General features: G+C 41.5%; 1 protein-coding gene across 5 annotated transcripts in view; it reads left to right on the forward strand.

The window, feature by feature from the left end:
- LOC122480709 (phospholipid-transporting ATPase IB) overlaps positions 1–19,138 on the forward strand; it is a 606,753-nt gene that overhangs the window by 126,675 nt on the left and 460,940 nt on the right. For all 5 annotated transcript variants that reach the window (XM_043575482.1, XM_043575463.1, XM_043575477.1 and 2 more), the window contains exons 3-6: positions 16,452–16,551; positions 17,016–17,114; positions 18,132–18,177; positions 18,822–18,862. In XM_043575482.1, the coding sequence (XP_043431417.1) occupies positions 16,452–16,551; positions 17,016–17,114; positions 18,132–18,177; positions 18,822–18,862 (286 nt within the window). The remainder of the gene's footprint in view (positions 1–16,451; positions 16,552–17,015; positions 17,115–18,131; positions 18,178–18,821; positions 18,863–19,138) is intronic.

Below are 19,138 nucleotides of genomic sequence, written 5' to 3' on the forward strand. Positions count from 1 at the left end.
CTTTCAAAAACTCGGTTTTTGGCAGTAGTCCTTCCATTCTCCTTGGCTTTCAGTAAAAAGGATTTTCTCGGGAATGGCGTCTAATGTGCTTTTCACTTGAAAATTTGCAAGATTGAGAAATTGGCCACCATATTGAATAGATACTGTGGATGGGTCTTAGATCGACTTTTTGTGTTATGACCGCAGTCACGTGACCACTTTGCCACTAGCCCATAATAATGTCCATTCCTCAAACTAGACCTTATTTATCAAAACATGACTGGGGCTACTAATTGGGATTACTAATCATGCCAAAAACTGTAGGAAAGTGCAGGTGTATTTCCCTAAAATGATGACTTACACAGATCAAAACACCAGACACTCATCTGAGAATTTGTACCACAGCATAAGGCATATATGTATATGGCTCGAAGAAAAATCATGAGAGGCCCTTAAAGGGAACCACTTGTTCTGTATTATTTCATCCAGTAATCATGTTCAAATCTGCAATAACCATTTTTTTAAAAACAGGGAAACTTAGGTTTTGTAGCATTTCTATTTGTGGTGTGAATTTCCCAGGGAGAACAAGACAATTTGGGAAAAGAATATCAAGGTAGGAGTTAGTTACCTTACCAAATGTCAGGACATATACAAACCTACTGTCAATCAAAACGGTATGGGAATTGATGAAGCTATCGTGGCGCTAAAAAACGTGCCAATGTGTTACAAAGTGGTATTTCTATTAGGTGGGATAGATAATTATGCTGGTATCATTTATGAAATAATATGCCTGTCTGTCAGGGTAAAGACAAAATTGAGCTCCTTCCCATATCAGTAAGAATAAATTCTGATTGCAAAAATTAAAGACTGATATTGAAGATCTGTATAAAGAGGGGCACTTGGATGGCTCAGTTGGTTTTAAGTGTCTTACTCTTTGGCTCAGGTCATGATCTCACAGTTCACTGAGCCCCACGTTGGGTTGCACACTGAGAATGTGGAGCCTACTTGGGATTCTCTCTCTCATTCTGTCTCTCTGTCTCTCTGTCTCCCCCTCTCAAAATAAATAAACTTAAAAAATATATAAAGAGAATCTTGGAGACTACATTTCTATAATGGAAGGATGGAGAAAAATTTAATACCAAACCAAGGTGCTGTAAGTTTTGGGGGGACATATGCATTGTCCAAAACCCTTTTGTAAGTCAGTCCATTAAAAAATTCACTATACAAACGAGTGGTCTAGAAATGCATTTTATAGAGTTAATAATTAGCTACAACCAAGAATTATTACAGACAGACACTGAACAGATCACCAAACTAATAGGCAAATAGGCAAAGTGTATGAGGAAGTGATAATGGACCAAAGCCACGTGGCATGCAAATGTATGAAAATATGCCCAACTTTGTTGTAATTGAGGAACTGCAAATTAATTTGGCAATATGTATTATTTGGCAGAAGACGGAGTACTATAGAATGACAATACCTGTTATTGGCGGGGATATGAAGATGAAGAATACTCCTGTATATAGCTGGTAGAAATGGGAACTTCTGCAATTCTTTTGGGAAATAATTTGCCGTCTATTAAAATAAAAAAATTATGATCCTTTTGGAACAGAAAAAGGACATTAGGTAGCAGCTGAGGAAATCTAAAGTATGGGCTTTAGTTAATAATTTTAAAAGCTACGTGATCCTTAGATTACCTTAAGTGGAATTAAGAATCTATCTCCTAGAAGTAAACTCACCGGCAATCATGGATCTGCACACATCGCTATTTACCATGACCTGTTTTAGGGTGTACAAGTCTGGAAATAAAGTAAATTCTCACCATGGGATGAATAAGTCAATGGAAGGATATTATATCGTCGTTAAAAATGAATTAGAGCTGTGCCCTTGACTTGCAAGGATTTTGCAGTGTTGAGAAAAGCAACATTCCGAAAATGGCATATTGTCCCATTTTTGTGGAACATGCAACTCTATATGTATGAACACGTGTCCATGTCTGTGTATGATTTTATACACTTTAAAATTATGGAAGGGTTTACAGGTTATTAAAATAACCATATTGAGATGGTTTATGTATATGTATTGGGTTATGTGTATATCCACAGAGGCAGATTGACTTGGCACTAATGGAGCTTAAGGTTCAGGGTATTTGCTCATTCTCAGGCCCTGGGAGGGAGCCGCCCATACGTTTATTTACATGGCCACTGATTTTTGTATAAGAAGTAGATTGAACCCGGATTGGGTAAGACGAGGGTCTCTTTTCAGTTGGACTTCACCCCTTATTACGCTTCCTCTTTTGTTAGATGGCACTGGAGTGGCATTGTAGGGATCTGGATAAGGAAAAATAGGAAATAACATCTTGTGTGGGTTTAGAGATCTATTTACGTGGCGTGCAGTCACTTTGGTGACTAAATTATTAACTATGTCCCAGTATAGGAGTAAGGATCAGAGATGCTTTTGTTGCCAGCACCTTGCTTGGGGTTGTGGGAGGACAGTGTAGTGTTAGAAGTGTGTGGGTCACATTGGAGGGACGGTGTTTGAAAGGCATGGGGCCGGAAGCTAGTCTGTAGGAATTTCTTTCAGATTTTAAGTTTCATTCATAAAAGAAATTTGACAGAAGTTTCTCTGAATTTGACAATCAAACATTTCACGAGATTACTGCTGTTCATGAATTGTGAAGTGAAAGAAATATCAAAATTTCAGTGAACAGTAACTTCTTAACCATTATTACAGGAAAGAGTGAATTGTCTTTTATGAAAACTGTTACAGAATTGTCCGGTAAGAAGTGATCTCAGCAAATGAAATAAAAGAATACTAGGGAAGAAGTATTGTAGAATACTAGACAGTTAATAAAAATACTGAAAGTTGCAATGCAGTATATTTCAGGTTTTATGAATTATGTTGTGATTCTCCCCCATCATTCTAGATAAGTATTGTTTTTTTTTATTTTGTATTAAAGCGGGATTCCCCAAGTTGTATGTATATTGTATACAAATTATATCCAGACCCCACAAGTCTGGACCTAGCTGTGGGTATATAATGAGTACACTAAATGAAAGGATGAGAAAACATTAAAATGTTTTAAACATTAAAATTACCTAGGAATGAACTACAATACATCATGTTTTTATATTAAATCTCCATGAGTGAATATACAAGGACCAATTATTAAACTGAAAAAGCAGCTTTAAAGTTCTTCTCTAAACATTGTTTTTCTGACAGTTTGCCTTAAAAATTCCTGAGGGTCTTGGTTTTCCTCTGGCTCTGACGTGTGGCTCCTGTTTTCATTGCAGAGAACATTGCTGGCCAGCAGGGGGCACTGTGCTGTCAGTCTAGGTATGCAGTGAGCTCTGCCTGCAAAGCCCGTAAAGGTGGTGAAGAGAATAAATATTGATAGGGCTTTCCAGAGCTCCGGGTGTGTTAGAGGAAAAGAAATTACTTTCTCTTCCTGCCTCCCACCCCCCACCCCACGCTTTCTCTCTCGCATGCATGCACACTGAGTGATGAAATGCATATATTACAGATTGTGCATTGGGTAGACATGAATAGGGAAGAGCTTGCTAGAGAAGATGACCCCTTGGGCTGTTGGCTCAGAAGCGGAGAAGGATGTGGTTTGATGAAAAGAAGAAAGAAAGATGTTCTAGGAATTTGGCAGGGGATTAAAAGAAGCGAGAGAACTTAAACTAATACTCTTCGCCATAAAGTGATTTCTGTTTAAGGGGGAGGAACTTTACTCTCATTTTTCCTGTGGGCTGAGTTACAGGATAAAGACTCCTGTGCTGAAAGCCAGACTGCTCTTCCCAAAGGAATGACGATATAAAAGTTTTATGCTCTGAGTGTTGCACTGATGTTTGTTTCTTGTTAGACTCAAGTAGGGTAGATTAGAATTTCCTTCTGTCCATAGCCTCGGGCCGGGTTGCTGCTGGCGGAAGGAAGGGGCCGTAGGGAATAGTATCAGATATGAGTGGTTCCTACAACATTTTGTGGTGGGAAGCAGTGTAAGAATGAATTAGGTCTTTAACCTAATTTCATGTTCTGATAAACAGCTTCTTATGTATGCCATTTCTAAAATTAGCCAAAAATAAAAGAACTGATGGTCCCTTGACAATTAAGTCTGGATACTACTAACCTTTATTTAAAATATTAAGTTATTATTAAAGTAGTAACACATGAGTTGTTAAAAGTTGAAATAGGTGTGGAAGCTTACCATGAAAATCAATAGTCTCCCTCCCCATCTCTCCCATTCTGGTTCTGTTCCACCAAAGGCAACCACTTTGAACTCCTTCTGCTTTTAATTCTTTTGTGGTTTCCACCATATTTATTTTTTATGTTTATCAAAAATTTTTTTAACGTTCATTTTTGAGAGACAGAGCACAAGCAGGGATGGGGCAGAGAGAGAGGGAGACACAGAATCCAAAGCAGGCTCCAGGCTCTGAGCTGTCAGCACAGGGCTCGACGTGGGGCTCGAACTCACAAACTGTGAGATCATGACCTGAGCCGAAGTCAGCCGCTTAACTGACTGAATCACCCAGGTGCCTCTATATTTCTTTTCTTTTTTTATTTTTTTGAGAGAGAGAGCATGTGAGTGGGAGAGGGGCAAAGGAAGAGAGCAAGAATCCCAAGCAGGCTCCACGCTCAGCCTGGAGCCTGACGCAAGGCTCAATCTCATGACCCAAGGATCACAACCTGAGCTTTAAGCCAAGAGTAGGACACCTCTGTTTCCACAATAGTTCTAAATAGGTTTAGAAATAATCTTTATGAATTCTCTTATAGATAAATATTTAACTTCTGACTTTGGTGCCAAGTACTGACGTAGTATATCATGTTTATTTTTTTCCTAGTGTAACTTGCCTTTTCTTCCTCATTTTTCTACTACATTTTTTTTTTTTTTACATATACTTGTTTTTCCCTTCAGATCACTATTATACAACCTCTCTATATATTGGAAAAAAGAGCTCTCAAAATAGTGTCTCAGTTCTATTTGTTTTTCCCCCCAGAGACATCTTTCTCAGGTAAACTGGCTGTTGTGTGGATGTATTGTAAAATGATCATCTTAGAACTTTCTTGATGTTTTGTTGAGTTGAATTCCCTATTTTTTTTGATAGTGTGTTAGTGTGTTGTTTTATTTATTGATTAATCCCTAATATTGTTAAGCCCATTTTGCAGTAAACAGTTTCCTAAGAAAGCTTACATGAAAGGTAAATTTGAGTGTCTGATAGTTTGGCTAGGTATAGAAATCTAAAGTGTTGCTCTAGCTGAATTTATGTTAAATTCAATGTGATATCTTTTCTCCTTTATAAATAAGTTATTTTTACAGTCTTGTGTTTTTAATAAAAGGATATTTGTTTGGTATTCTATAATTTCAGATTTTTGAATAGGTCTCTTGTTTTGGGTACTTAGTGAAGCCTTTCAATCCAAAACTTTATATCTTAGAATTCTGAGAAATTTTCTTGTATATTTTTCTTAAAAAATGTTCTCTTTGTCTTACTTTTGTAGAGGTTATAATGGTTGGATATTGAGTCTCACATCAGTGCTCTTAGGTCTCTAATTTTCATCTTTTTTTCTATTTTTTGGTATATATTCACTTTTATATTTCACTTCTATGATTGGATTATCTTAGGCTGTCATACTTGTAATTCCTAATAACTCTTTCATTCTGTTACATTTAAAAAGTAGCGTCTTGGGGCACCTGGGTGGCGCAGTCGGTTAAGCGTCCGACTTCAGCCAGGTCACGATCTCGTGGTCCGTGAGTTCGAGCCCCGCGTCAGGCTCTGGGCTGATGGCTCAGAGCCTGGAGCCTGTTTCCGATTCTGTGTCTCCCTCTCTCTCTGCCCCTCCCCCGTTCATGCTCTGTCTCTCTCTGTCCCAAAAATAAATAAACGTTGAAAAAAAAAATTTAAAAAGTAGCATCTTACCCTGGTTTTAGATGAATGTGCTCTCTTCTTACAACTCTGAGGATGTTAGCATTTTAAAAAGTACTCTTCGGGTGCCTGGGTGGCTCAGTCAGGTAAGCGTCTGACTCTATTTCAGCTCAGGTCATGATCTCATGGTTCATGAGTGCGAGCCCCGCGTGGGGTTCTGTGCTGACAGTGCAGAGTGTGCATGGGATTCTCTTTCTCTCTTTGCTCCTCCCCTGCTTGCTCTCTCTCTCTCTCTCTCTCAAAAAATAAATAAACCAAAAAAAAAGTATTCTTCTTAAAGTTTGCCGCATTGTGTTTCCTCAGATCTTTTTCTCTTTTCATCTTTGAATGTCTTTTTCATAATTGCAACTTTCTACACATACTTGGTAATCTTCCAAAAAGCATAGACAACTGAGTGGTGCTTTATGAGCATGGGTCAGATAGCAAGCTCTGCTTTAGGAAGGACTTTGAAACATTGAGTATATGGAGGATTTTTTTTCTCTTCCTGTGAGGTTTCAGTGTTTGCCTAGGGCATGATCTTTAGCTCTCCAGCCATGGGTATAGGGGTCTGGCTGTGTGACGTTTCTGTGCCACCAGAAGCAGGGGCCTTCCAAGAAAGGAACAGTGCTGCTTTTCTTAAGCCTTTGCTTTTAGCCCTTTATAGTTTTATCTCCTGAAGTTTCTCCAGATTCTTAACCCTGATCTCCTGGCTTGGCTCCTCGGAGTAGAGACTTTAACTGTTTCCCCTTGCTTTTCCCCCTTGCCTCCGTTCTTTTTCCATTGTTGGTGTCTCCACCTCCTGAACCTCTAGTGTTTTGTAGGCTAACACCCCTCTCTCCCTGTCCACAGGCCCCTCTGACACACTGGGGTGTGCCTGTCTCTGTCCTGCCTGATAAGTAATGGTGATGGTTCATTTTATGTATATGCCATGGAGTGCCCAGATGTATATGCCATGGAGTGCCCAGTGCCTGCATGGAGTGCAGGTTCTGCGTGTTTCTGTGAGGGTGATTTTGGATTATATTAACATTTGGATCATACAGTAAAGCAGATTACCCTCCCCAGTGTGGGTGGGCTTCATCCAATCAGTTGAAGGTCTAAATCGAGCCATAAGGCTGAGTAAGCGGGAGCCCCTCCTGCCTGACAGCCTTTGAACTGGGACAGCGTCTTTTTTTTTTTTTCCTGCCTTCAGACTGGAGTTCCACTACTGGATGTCCAGCTTGCTGACCGTGGGTCTTGGGACTTGTCAGAATCTATAATCATGTGAACAGTTTATAATCTCTCTCTCTCTCTCTCTCTCTCTCTCTCTACATATACCTCCTGTTGGTTCTGTTTCTCTGGAGAATCCTGACTAATGCAGTGACCCTCTTGCTAGAACTGAATTATTACTCTCTCAAAAATGGACTGACTTACCTTCTCAGAAAATAGTTCTCAAAGTAGAACCTGTTCTTCTGTCTCAGCCCAGGGCCTTTCCCCAAGCAGTGTTGCTCTCTGGAGGTGTTCCCTTGCTGCGGCTCCTAGAGGCACGTGCCCAGCTTTCTCGCCAAAAGCAGACAGGAGTCTATTTTAGGAAGGAAAAAAAAATCTCCCCTGCTGATGATTCCATTTCTCATTTTGAAAAACACAGTTGTATATTTTTACATTCCTTTCTAATTTATGGTGCCTGGGTGGATGAGGATGATAAATGTGTGTGTCCATTTAACAGTTGTGAGTCAGAAACCAGGTCCTTAACATTTTTTTTAATGTTTATTTTTGAGAGACATAGAGCACGAGTTGGGGAGGGGCAGAGAGAGAAGGAGACACAGAATCCGAAGCAGGCTCCAGGCTCCGAGCTGTCAGCACAGAGCCCGACGCAGGGCTCGAACCCACCAACCGTGAGATCATGACCTGAGCCGAAGTCGGACGCTCCACCAACTGAGCCACCCAGGTGCCCCGAAACCAGGTCCTTTTTGGATTGAGCCTTTATGTGTGGGGCTTTAATAAAATGCTATGTTCCTCATGTCTCTGTGAAGCTTCAGGTAGGCAACTACACGGGTGTGTGCACTTTCTGAAAAGTTGAGCTGTATACATGGTTCCTCGTGCATACCAGAAAGTGCAGAAGACCTAGCAGAAAAGCTTGTGTTAAACTTAAACATTTGAATGAAGGTTTGCAGTTACATGTGAGTCACAAAAACGATACTGCTCGCCTTGGGTTTTGATATCCGTAAACTTCTTGGACTCTACAAGCACACAGGACTGACAGATTTTGCTTTATTATCCAGACCTTGGTGAACTTTCTGTGCATTCCACACTAGTGAACCCTGCGTACTCCTCACCACACCTCCTGCTGATTTTCCTGTTTATCCGTGGCTAGGATCCCACATAGACCCGGCTCATCTTTGGAGTTCCTAGGCTCTGCCTACTTGGGAAGTGACCTTTTTTGACTAGTTTTAACCTCCTCCTGAAACGAGCGATACCCCTGCTTCCAAGGAGCCTGTGCAGGCTTTAGGTGCTTCTACTTTGATGACTCTGTTTCAGAGTCCTGTCACACCTTGTTTGACTTGTAGTATGTCAGCCCCCAGAGCAGCCTTAAATATCCCTTTTGATTGGGTTTATTTCCCTGGGTTTGGAAAGAACATCGTGAATTCTGAGTGCAGGGCCAAAGGTAGAATTACATGCAACAGACTTCGACCTGTTTTGCTGGTCCTGGGGCGGCAGTAGGATTGGGCTTCGTTTGTGACTCCTGTACCTGTTGGTGTCGAGGTCAGGTATTTTCGTGATATTTGGTGTTTCTTTTTATTCAAGATAGAATCTCCTTGAAGACGGTCCTTTTCGCTTTGCTTTGAATGAGAGTCTCCCAGCTTCCCTTCCTTTGATTTGATCTCAAAGTTCGCAGGTTTTCAGGTAAAGCAATTGAACCAAACCTACTTCTCAGTGATGCTACATCTGGAGATAGTAGCTATAAGCAACTGGTGTCTTGCATTTGGAACTGCGTATCTCAGAGTTGTCCATGGGCGAAGATTTGCCTGGCAGCGTGCTTTGTGCTCAAAATGTTGTTGTGTCTCCGTTCTCTTCTCCCCTGGCCACATTTTCATCGAAGTATTGAAATAAACGCTTTGTGCCCAGAGGCATTTATTGAATGATGCATTATGTGTTACAGAAAAGAACATGCTAAGAAGGTCTATGTCAGCCGTCATAAATTGCTATGAAGAAGTGTGTTACTTATACCACTGGCCCAGGTCCAATTACTACATTCTGGGGACAGGCTATGAGATAAGGCAGTATCTTGCACTTTTTCCCCAGCTATGGAAGAAGAAACAGGAAGAGTGTTGAAAATAGAGATTTTCAAAAGTGTTGAAAATAGTGTTCTCATATGAGCTTTGCAACTGGTGGAATTGTAATAGTTCAGGAAGATGACGTGAACGTTTTTAGTGAAGTGGTCCTAGCCCTGTTTATCGGCAGGGATTTCTATACTGGAGAGGATATCCTGAACATAATTTGGGGGGGGGGGGTGTTGGTTGGCAAAGCATCAGGAGTCCATGCTAGATGGGGAAGGCCATAGGCTTTGCTGTCTATTGGTCCATCCTTTTGGCTGTGTGTATACCTAAGGGGGATTTACTGCTCCCATTTCAAAGTTGAGTGTTAAGCTAGTTTAATTTCTGGGTTTCTGGAGGCTCGTTTTAGGGGGAAGTTACACTTGGATTAGTTACTGCGTTTTAGATTTGCCTTTAGAGACCAGTTGTCAATTGCGGTGTTTCTCACAGCCAGAAAATCCTAACTCAAGCGTCATGTCTGGGTTTTTTTTTTTTTTTTTTTCTTAACGTTTATTTATTTTTGAGACAGAGAGCATGAACGGGGGAGGGTCAGACAGAGAGGGAGACACAGAATCTGAAACAGGCTCCAGGCTCTGAGATGTCAGCACAGAGCCCGACGTGGGGGCTCCAACTCACAGACTGCGAGATCATGACCTGAGCTGAAGTTGGCCGCTTAACCGACTGAGCCACCCAGGCGCCCCATGTCTGGGTTTTTTGTGCTGAGTTCAGGCGATGAGACTTCTGGAATGCTTTGTGATGTGTGGCCGGCGTAGCCCCAGACCCACGTGTTTGCCAGGCCCTGTTTCCTGCAGGGGTCATTTCCCATACTCTCCTGGTGCTAAGAGTGCCCAAGGGGAGCGTGCCCCCCCCCCCCCCAGACACGTGACCCCTGCTGAGCCAGGTTTCCCCAGGGGAGGGGGTTTGCAGGTTGCTGCAGTTGTCAGCTCTTGTCTTCTTGGAATCCAGAGACCTCAGGTTCTCGAGATGAAAAGGCCGGTGTCTGACTCAAGTGGTCTCTCCGTACTTCTGCGCGTGGTTCCGCCCACGTTGGCCCTTCCCTGCCTCTCCCACGGGAGTGCTCACACTCCCCGCTTGCCCTTGCTGTTCCCTGCTTCTGTGGCGCTCTTCCCTGGTGTGCCCACGTGGATGTTTCTGCTGCTTCGCCTCCCTCAGGGCTTAGCACAGCCTTCACCTTCTTGGTGAAACATGTGCTGATCTTGCCGTTGAGGATCAAGCCCCTTTCCCCAGGCCCCGCTCGTGTACCTCTGTGTCCCTCTTCCCCGATTGATTTTCCTCCACGGTGTTTATCACATCTAGTCTGTCCTGTTTTGTTTTCAAGCTCCTTTTTCCTCTAGAATGTAATTCCCATGAGGGTATGCAGTTTTGACCGGTCGGTTCCCTGTGGTGCCTGACACAGTGCTAGTACCCGGATGGGGCTCAGTGAATATCCGTGGAACGAAGGTCGGATGGATGTTTGACGAGCCCCTGGTCATTGCTCACGTCGCCCAGTTTTGGAAGACGCTGCTCTAACATGTTTAGAGGGAATCTGAGTGAACCACAGGAAATGCCCGTTTTCTCCTGGTCACTTCTCCCCATTCCCCAGGCTCTACGATGTGCTAACTACCTAGGGTGCTTGGAGCTAGTGTGCGTCCTTGCCGTGAACAGCCATGTCCACAGGCGTGCTGATGTGTGGTTTGAGTGGGCATCTTTTGGGGCCGACTCGTTCACCTGGATGAACGGACGCTTCTGTTGGGAACCTCCTTAATTGGCCCGTTTCACCCTGTGTATGGTTCTTAACCCTGGTATGGGGACCGGATGGTAGATGTCTCTCCTCCTTGTTAGGTGTTGTAGTGTTCACCTGGACTGACTTCAAAAAGGAGACTTGAGCAAAGCTACCTGTTCAAGGGTGGTTGCCGGTCAGGGTATGGTCCTTGGACCAGCACCGTTGACCTCACTGGGAACTTGTTGGCAATGCAGAATCACAGGCCCACTCTAGACCTACCGAGTCAGAACGTGCATGTATTGGTTAGTTTTACGTGCAACTTGACCCGGCCGTGGTGCCCAGGTGTTTGGTCAAACATTATTGTAGATGTTTCTGTGAAGGTGTTTTTGAATGAGATTAGCATTTAAATTGGTAGACTGTGAATACAGATGATCCTCTACTTTGGGTGGCCTTATGCAGTTAGTGGAAAGCCTGAACAGAATGAAGTCCGCCTTTCCTGGACGAGAAGGAATTCCACCATCAGACAGCCATCAGACGTGAAAGAGCACGTTAGATCTTCCCCTGGGTCTCCGGTCGGCTGGTCCACCCTGCAGACTTTGGACTTGTCAAGCCTCCACAATTGGGCGAGTTCCTTAACATCTCTCTTTCCCTGTCTCTGTGTATACACTTCTGTTGCTTCTGTTTCTCTGGAGAACCCCAACGAATCCATTTTAACAAGGTCCCCCAGCAATTTATATGCATCTTTAAGTTGGGGAGGCACTACCCTAAACTCTTCCGGTGGAAGGATTTTGAGGTGCTTGCCTTTAGCGGGTTGTAGTTGTGTGTCTCTAAATCTGTGCCAGGACACATCAGGGTTGTCTGTCAAGACGATTGTTTTCAGGCTACGCAGTAGCCATCTCTTACACCCATGTCGGTTTCTCTGAATTACTGATTACACTCATTCTGTTTCAGTATGAAAATATCTTAGACTCACTTTTCTAGTCTGGCTAGAATAAAAGTTAGTATGTTTTCCTCCCACATCTTACCTTTGGTTTTCTCACATAAATGGGATCTCTGTCTACTCCAAATCTTTACGGCATTTCAGAGACAGGCGGGTCCTCTTACGCACACTTAGTATCTTACTGAACTGGGAAACGTTCACGCGTAGACAGGGTCGTGTACCGTCAGTGTGAGTGTGTCTGTTCCATACAGATGGAATCTGGGGTTTATAGTCACACTACTTTATAAGATGCTTTTTCGTCTTCAAGTATATGAATTTTCCTGTTTTCTTTATGATAAACGTTGTTTGCTTTGTTTCAGTGGTCAGTACACCATAAAGGAATACGTGATGTTCCATTTGAATTTGTCCTCTAAACTGTAGTTAAGAGAACTTTATACCAGAACTTTATACGACATGTACCGTCATGTACGTGAACTTGATATATTTTCCCTACTCTTTAATGAGCTTGATTGCAGCTAGTTTGTTCTGTCTGGCAAAATTTTAGTGACGTCTTATACCCCAAAGGGCTACATAAATGAATGGGGGCTCCATGCAAACGTATTTTCTAGCTAGTTCAGTGATATCCCTTCAAGTGTCAGAATCTTTAAGTTTGAACGGTCTTAGAAGTGGTTTTCATGTAATTGTCTATATGTATATTTAATACTGTAAGCAGACGAAGGCTAAAAATAATTCTCTGAGGATGACTCCAGTGTGTATTATGAAACACAAGGCTGATGTACCATGGGGATGATCTTTTCTGAGACAGTAGCAGTAAATGGTACATGGGACAGTTTCCTGTTTCCTCAAGTGACCTTAAGATGCTATATTTTTTTGAGTTGCCTGGTTTTATTATTTTGTTGTTGGGACTTATAGCAGTATATATGCCCCTAGTGTTCTGTCTCCTGAGGCATTTGCTCTTCTATTTTGGTGTTTCTGATTTGTTGTGTATTTGTGTGTTGGGTTGTTCTGCTGGATAATCTTGCTATCATATATTTCAGTTAAGAGTTGGCTCAGATAGAACTACCCCACGATCCAGCAGTTGCACTGTTAGGTATTACTCAAAGGATACAAAAATACAGATTCAAAGGGGTATATGCACCCCGATGTTCATAGCAGCATTATCAACAATAGCCAAACTATGGAGAGAGCCTAAATGTCCATCGACTGATGAATAGATAAAGCAGATGGGGTATATATGTATACACACACACACACACACACACACACACACACACACACCATGGAATATAACTCAGCCATCAAAAAGAACGAAATCTTGCCATTTGTGATGACGTGGATAGAGCTAGAATGTATTAATGCGAAGTAAAATAAGTCAGAGAAAGACAAATATGATTTTGCTCCTAGGTGGAATTTAAGAAACAGATGAACATATAAGGGGGGGGGGGTATAAAGAGAAGAAAGGGAAACAAACCACAAAAGATTCTTCATGATGGAGAACAGACAGGGTTGATGGAGGGAGGTGGGTAGGAGATGGGCTAGATTGGTGATGGGTATTATGGAGGGCACTTGTTGTGATGAGCACTGGCTGTTATATAAGTGATGAATCACTGAGTTTTCTACTTCTGAAACCAACATTGCACTGTATATCCCCTAACTTAAAGTTTAAATTAAATATTTTTTTTTAAATTTTTTTTTTCAACGTTTATTTATTTTTGCGACAGAGAGAGGCAGAGCATGAACGGGGGAGGGGCAGACAGAGAGGGAGACACAGAATCGGAAACAGGCTCCAGGCTCTGAGCCATCAGCCCAGAGCCCGACGCGGGGCTCGAACTCACGGAGCGCGAGATCGTGACCTGGCTGAAGTCGGACGCTTAACCGACTGCGCCACCCAGGCGCCCCTAAATTAAATATTTAAAAAAGACAATAAACAAAAAGAGTTGGCTCAGAATTAGGTCTTCAGAAGGCAAAGTAGGAGTCAAGCGGGTACTTCTTATTGGTAAGCCTTTGAGCAGCCAAAGGAAATCTGGTTCACTTGGCCCCTTCAGCTTCTCACTTTATGCCTTTGGATTATTTCATTGTTCATTGATTATCTGCTATGTAGTGGGAACATATGAAGTTGAAGTAAGCATCTTAATGTTCCCAGAATCTATTTTGGGGATGGATAAATATAATACAAAGCAAAGCAGAGACCATATAATGTAGGGACAAACACCATCCTGTGGGCTTGGAGGAAAAAGAGTCTGTGATTTGACCAAATTTAATGGCATATGTAAGTTTGAGGGCATAAGATGGGAAGGGCAGTTTAGTTATGGAGAGACCATTTGGGTGAGAGAGGATGTCCCAGGTGGAAACAAAAATGGGAACATCTACAGATTCAACACAATATTTATTGAGATCTAGTGGCATTTTTTACAGAAGTGGAAAAAACACTGCTAAAATGATATGGAACCACAAAAGACCCTAAATAGCCAAGGAAATTCTGAGAAGGAAGAATACAGTGAGAGGCATTACACTTCCTAAGTTAACGCTATACTCTAAAGCCATAGTCATCACGACAGTATGGTCTTGGTATAAAAACAGACAAATGGATCAACAGAACTGAATCAAGAGCCCACAAATAAACCCGAGTATATATGGTCCACTGATACTTGGAGAGGGAGCCAAGAATTCTCAAGGGAGAAGAGACCATCTTTTCAATAAGGTGCTGGGATAATTGGATACTCGCATGTCAAAGAATGAAACTAGACCCCCATCTTACACCACTTACAAAAATTAACTTCAAGTAAAGACTTAAGCGTAAGACCGCAAGCCATGAAACTCTTGCAGGAGAACATAGAAACAAGCTCGTTGGCGTGGGTTTTGGTGATGATTTTTTGGATGTGACCCCTGAAACCCAAGCAACAAAATAAAAAACAAGTGGGACTACCTCCAAGTCAAAAGCTTCTGCCCAGCCAAAGAAACCATCAGTAAAGTGAAAAGAGAATCTGTGGAATGGGGAAAATGCATTCGCAAACCAAGTATCTGATAAGGGGCTAGTATATAATATATATAAAAGACTCCTACAACTCGATGGAAAGAAATGTCAGTTAAAAAATGGGCAAAGGACCTGAGTAGACACTTCTCCAAAGAAGATAGACGAAAAGCCAATAGGCACATGAAAAGATGCTCAGCATCGCTAGTCATTAGAGAAATACAAATTAAAACCATAAGCACCTGTCACGTTACACGTATTTGGATAGCCAGCCTCAAAAAAAGATAACAAATGCTGGCATGGATGTGGAGATATAAACTGGTGCAGCCACTGGGGGAAACAGTATGGCATTTCCTCACAAAATTAAATATAACTACCCTAGGACCCATCAGTTCAACTTTGGGGAATATATCCAAAGGAAATGAAAACACTAAACCTAAAAAGATAGAGGTGGAGATATGTTCATAGCAGCACTGTTTACACTAGTCAAGACATGGAAACAGCCTGTCTGTTGATGGGTGAATGGATGAAGAAGTTGTGGTATATACATAAAGTGGAATATTACTCAGCCACAGAAAATGAGGGAGCCCTACCATTTGAGATGTGGATAGACCCCGAAGGCACGTGAAGTAAGTGAAGTAAATCAGAAAAAGAGGACATAACTGCATGATCTCACACGTAGAATCTAAAGAATCCAAACCCAAACTCCTAGAAAAAGATGAAACATGTAATTACCAGAAGTGGAGGGTGGGAGGAAGGAAATTGGATAAGGTGGCCAAAAGTTACAAACTTCCAGTTAGGAGATAAACAAGTACAAGGAATGTAACGTACAACATGATGACGATAGCTACCACTGCTGTATGATAGATCTGAAAGTTAAAGTTCGCTTGTGCCCATATGAGAAGACGGGTGTTGGCTGAACCTGTTGTGATAACCGCTTCACGATAGATGTAAATCAGAGCATCATGCTGTGCACCTTAAGTTACACAGTGATGCATATCAATTATTTCTTAGTAAAACTGGAAAACAGTTCCAAGCAAGCGTGAGTAAAGGATGTGATAGGAATGGAGATTTTTCAGGTGTGGTTGACCAAAAATAAAGCCCCCACCTGTGGTAGGTATCCAGAGGGATACCTTCCTGGTACCCAGGGCATACTTTATGGAATTAACTTGCTGCATTGAATCGATGGCTTTCTGTTAAGAACTATCATGCATCACAAATCATGGCATAATAATTCTACCCCGTTGTGTGAATTTCCCAAGGTATTTCTATCTACTTCAGGGTTCGTATCTTCGGTATTTGGAATGTGTACCTCTTTCTGTTTTGCGATCCTTGAGACATGTCTTCCTTTAACTAATATTCTTGATGTGCTTACTATAGCTCCCAGAAGGTGGACAAATGTCCCTGCTCACACCGTGTGAATAGTAAATATGTCTAAATTTGAAAACAAAGATCCCATTGGAAGATTTTCTTGTCAGGCGTGTCCTTTTACAAGATTTCGTAAAGGGCCAGCATGGCAATTTTCTTGTCCTGAAGTTTGAAATACTTTATTTTTAAAACCACTTGTAAAATTCTTGAAACTTCGTCTTCTTGCTTTTTAGAACTTAGGTTTGTAACCGACGCTATCATTTTTCTTTGTCCTTTCAGTACGGCCAAGTACAGCGTGTTGACGTTTCTACCTCGATTCTTGTATGAGCAGATTAGAAGAGCTGCTAACGCCTTCTTCCTCTTCATTGCCTTATTACAGGTAATGTTTTTAAAAAAAGTTACCTAAAATTCATAATGCTAACTACATGCAAAATGAGACTTGGCTCAAAGGTCACGTAACTGAAAAAGTGTCATGATGCTTGGATGTAATTTGTCCCCTTATCCAATCATTGTTTCCATGAAGAAACATGATCTTTGCACAAAGGGAGACTTATCTAGATATTGCTGGGAGGACAGTGCCAGTTACTAAAAAGACACCTTGAAAAATGGCCCTCGGGTGATACTTTTAACCCCCTTTCTGTTCTAAACACATAACAATGTTGGATAAAATTCTTAAAATATGTAAAACATGTACTTAGTTTTTAAAATGTAATCCTTTTGGTTTAACAAGTGGAACAGAACTTCAAAGAGTGGTGAGTGTCCTATTTTCTTTTACATGGAGAGGATTTTCATTTAAAAATCTTAATTTTGTCAGCTTCCCTCTTTTGGTCTCTTGTCTTACAGCAAATTCCAGATGTATCTCCAACAGGAAGATACACCACCCTGGTGCCATTGATCATTATTTTAACAATCGCAGGCATCAAAGAGATTGTAGAAGATTTTGTAAGTTTTTGCTTTCATACAATAAAAATGTTGTATAAGTTATATAGCTTATAACTTATCTGTTGCTTTGGGTTTTTTGTTGAAGACAGGAAACTGGTCGACAGCTTAACTAGCCTGTCAAGGCCCACGATGTTGTTTTTGGGGAGGGAACGTGGACACACAGTGTCTTAAATCCAACGGCACAGAAGTAGTTCGAAACTCTATTTTCTAATGTTAGCTCTGAGGTCCCTCTTTGATTTTCATCACTAATGTTCCTTGTGTCCTGCTTTAGAGCTTGTTAATTTGGGTAGTGAAAGGATTATATTGCTGCCTTCTATTGCAACATTGGGCTGGCTGTGGCTGAGGACTTTTATGAGTCTTTCCCTCATATTAATCTCCGTGTATTTCCAAGTTCATTGGCTACAGCCGTATTCATGCTTTCTCCCCTTTTCTCTCTCCACCTGTGGTCTTGTCTGCATAGTCTTTCTCTTCCTCTCCACTCCTCACTCCCTCAACCCATTTCTCTCTCTCTCTCTCACTCTCTCTCCCTTCCTCCCACCCCCACCCCCCGCAGTGTCTGTGGCTCTCCCCTTCTCACACACACATACACTCACACACACGTGTACATTTTTCTGGGAATTGGGAAACAAATGAATGGAATACAAATCAAAGGAAACGTACTTTGTGCCTGAAGTACTTTACCAATAAAATGAATTCGGTTGTTGTTGGGTTTATCATCCTGAGTAATTTTTTAGTCGAGCCTAAAACAAACAAGGAGTGAGAAGTTTCATACTTCAGAGTGCTCGCTCCTTGTTGGAGCCAAAAGGTCATGGTTTACACCTGCATCCAAATTTGCTACATTGATCTACTGAATTCAAGCGACGCTGGGTCACAAACCACCGAGCTGAATTTTATAGCATTAATGTTGCTGCCAGTCGGTTTCCTTGTGTCCTGTTTCTTTCCTGATCTATTGTTTGTTGTTTCAATTATTCATTTGGAACTTTTGAATCTAAGAACGTTCTTTCTTTCTTGTAACAGAAGCGGCATAAGGCAGACAATGCAGTTAACAAAAAGAAAACGATAGGTAAGACCCCAGGCTGAGTCACTTTTTCCACTGGAAAACCTAAGACCTGCATTTAAGGCATTTTAAATTAGTAGCTAATGGTACCGAGATAAGTCGAGGGAAGTGATCTATCAAACATTTTCAAGAGCAAAATTGCAAACCAGTCCAACAAAAGTGAGTCCTGGCTCTTAAGATTTGAACAGAATTGGTGTATTTTCAAAAAGGTGGTAATTTTCAGGAGCTAGACATATTTTATGTCCAAGAATTCACATCCTTGATTTGTAATTGTGTCCTACCTCTCTCTTTTACTCTATTGATTTCTAGAACATTAGATCTGTGGGGTTGTGTGTGTGTGTGTGTGTGTGTGTGTGTGTGTGTGTTTAAATCTCGTAACAACAGGGTGATATTTTTCTCCTGGGATAAACAGGACAAGATTTAACTTCTATGCACATATCTATACTTATGTGTACGCATTAACCTACATATGGGACACAGATTTGGGCTCCATTTTGGGGAGTGGTGTGGTATACCTTTACGTCTAACGATATGATCATGTTGGAAGTAACAAATGGAATTGTAAAAGGAGCCTTTTAGATTTTGGAAAGCGGGTTTTGTTTTGATTATCACCGATGTTGATTGAAACATTTTTTTTTTTTCTTTTTCAGTGTTAAGGAATGGTATGTGGCATACCGTTATGTGGAAAGAGGTAAAAACGAATTTTAAAGATATGCCGGAAAGTACTGGCTTGGGGACTTAGAATTAATTGCTAGTATTGATTGCAGTAGATAAAGTTCAGGTTAAGACATCAGTCCTTTCCAATGTAAGTTTTACATTGTGGAGTTTCCCATGAGGTTTACTTAGAACTGCTCCTTGTTGGCTCTGTTCCCCGCCGTCTTCTGGAAAGTACCCACGGTGTCAGTTCAGTTGTGAAATTCGTTGCTCCCGATGGATATTTCTAGAATATCAAAGCAGTCTCTAGCTT

The sequence above is a fragment of the Prionailurus bengalensis genome, chromosome A1 (genome assembly GCF_016509475.1).
Source record: "Prionailurus bengalensis isolate Pbe53 chromosome A1, Fcat_Pben_1.1_paternal_pri, whole genome shotgun sequence".
Classification (NCBI taxonomy): Eukaryota; Metazoa; Chordata; class Mammalia; order Carnivora; family Felidae; genus Prionailurus; species Prionailurus bengalensis.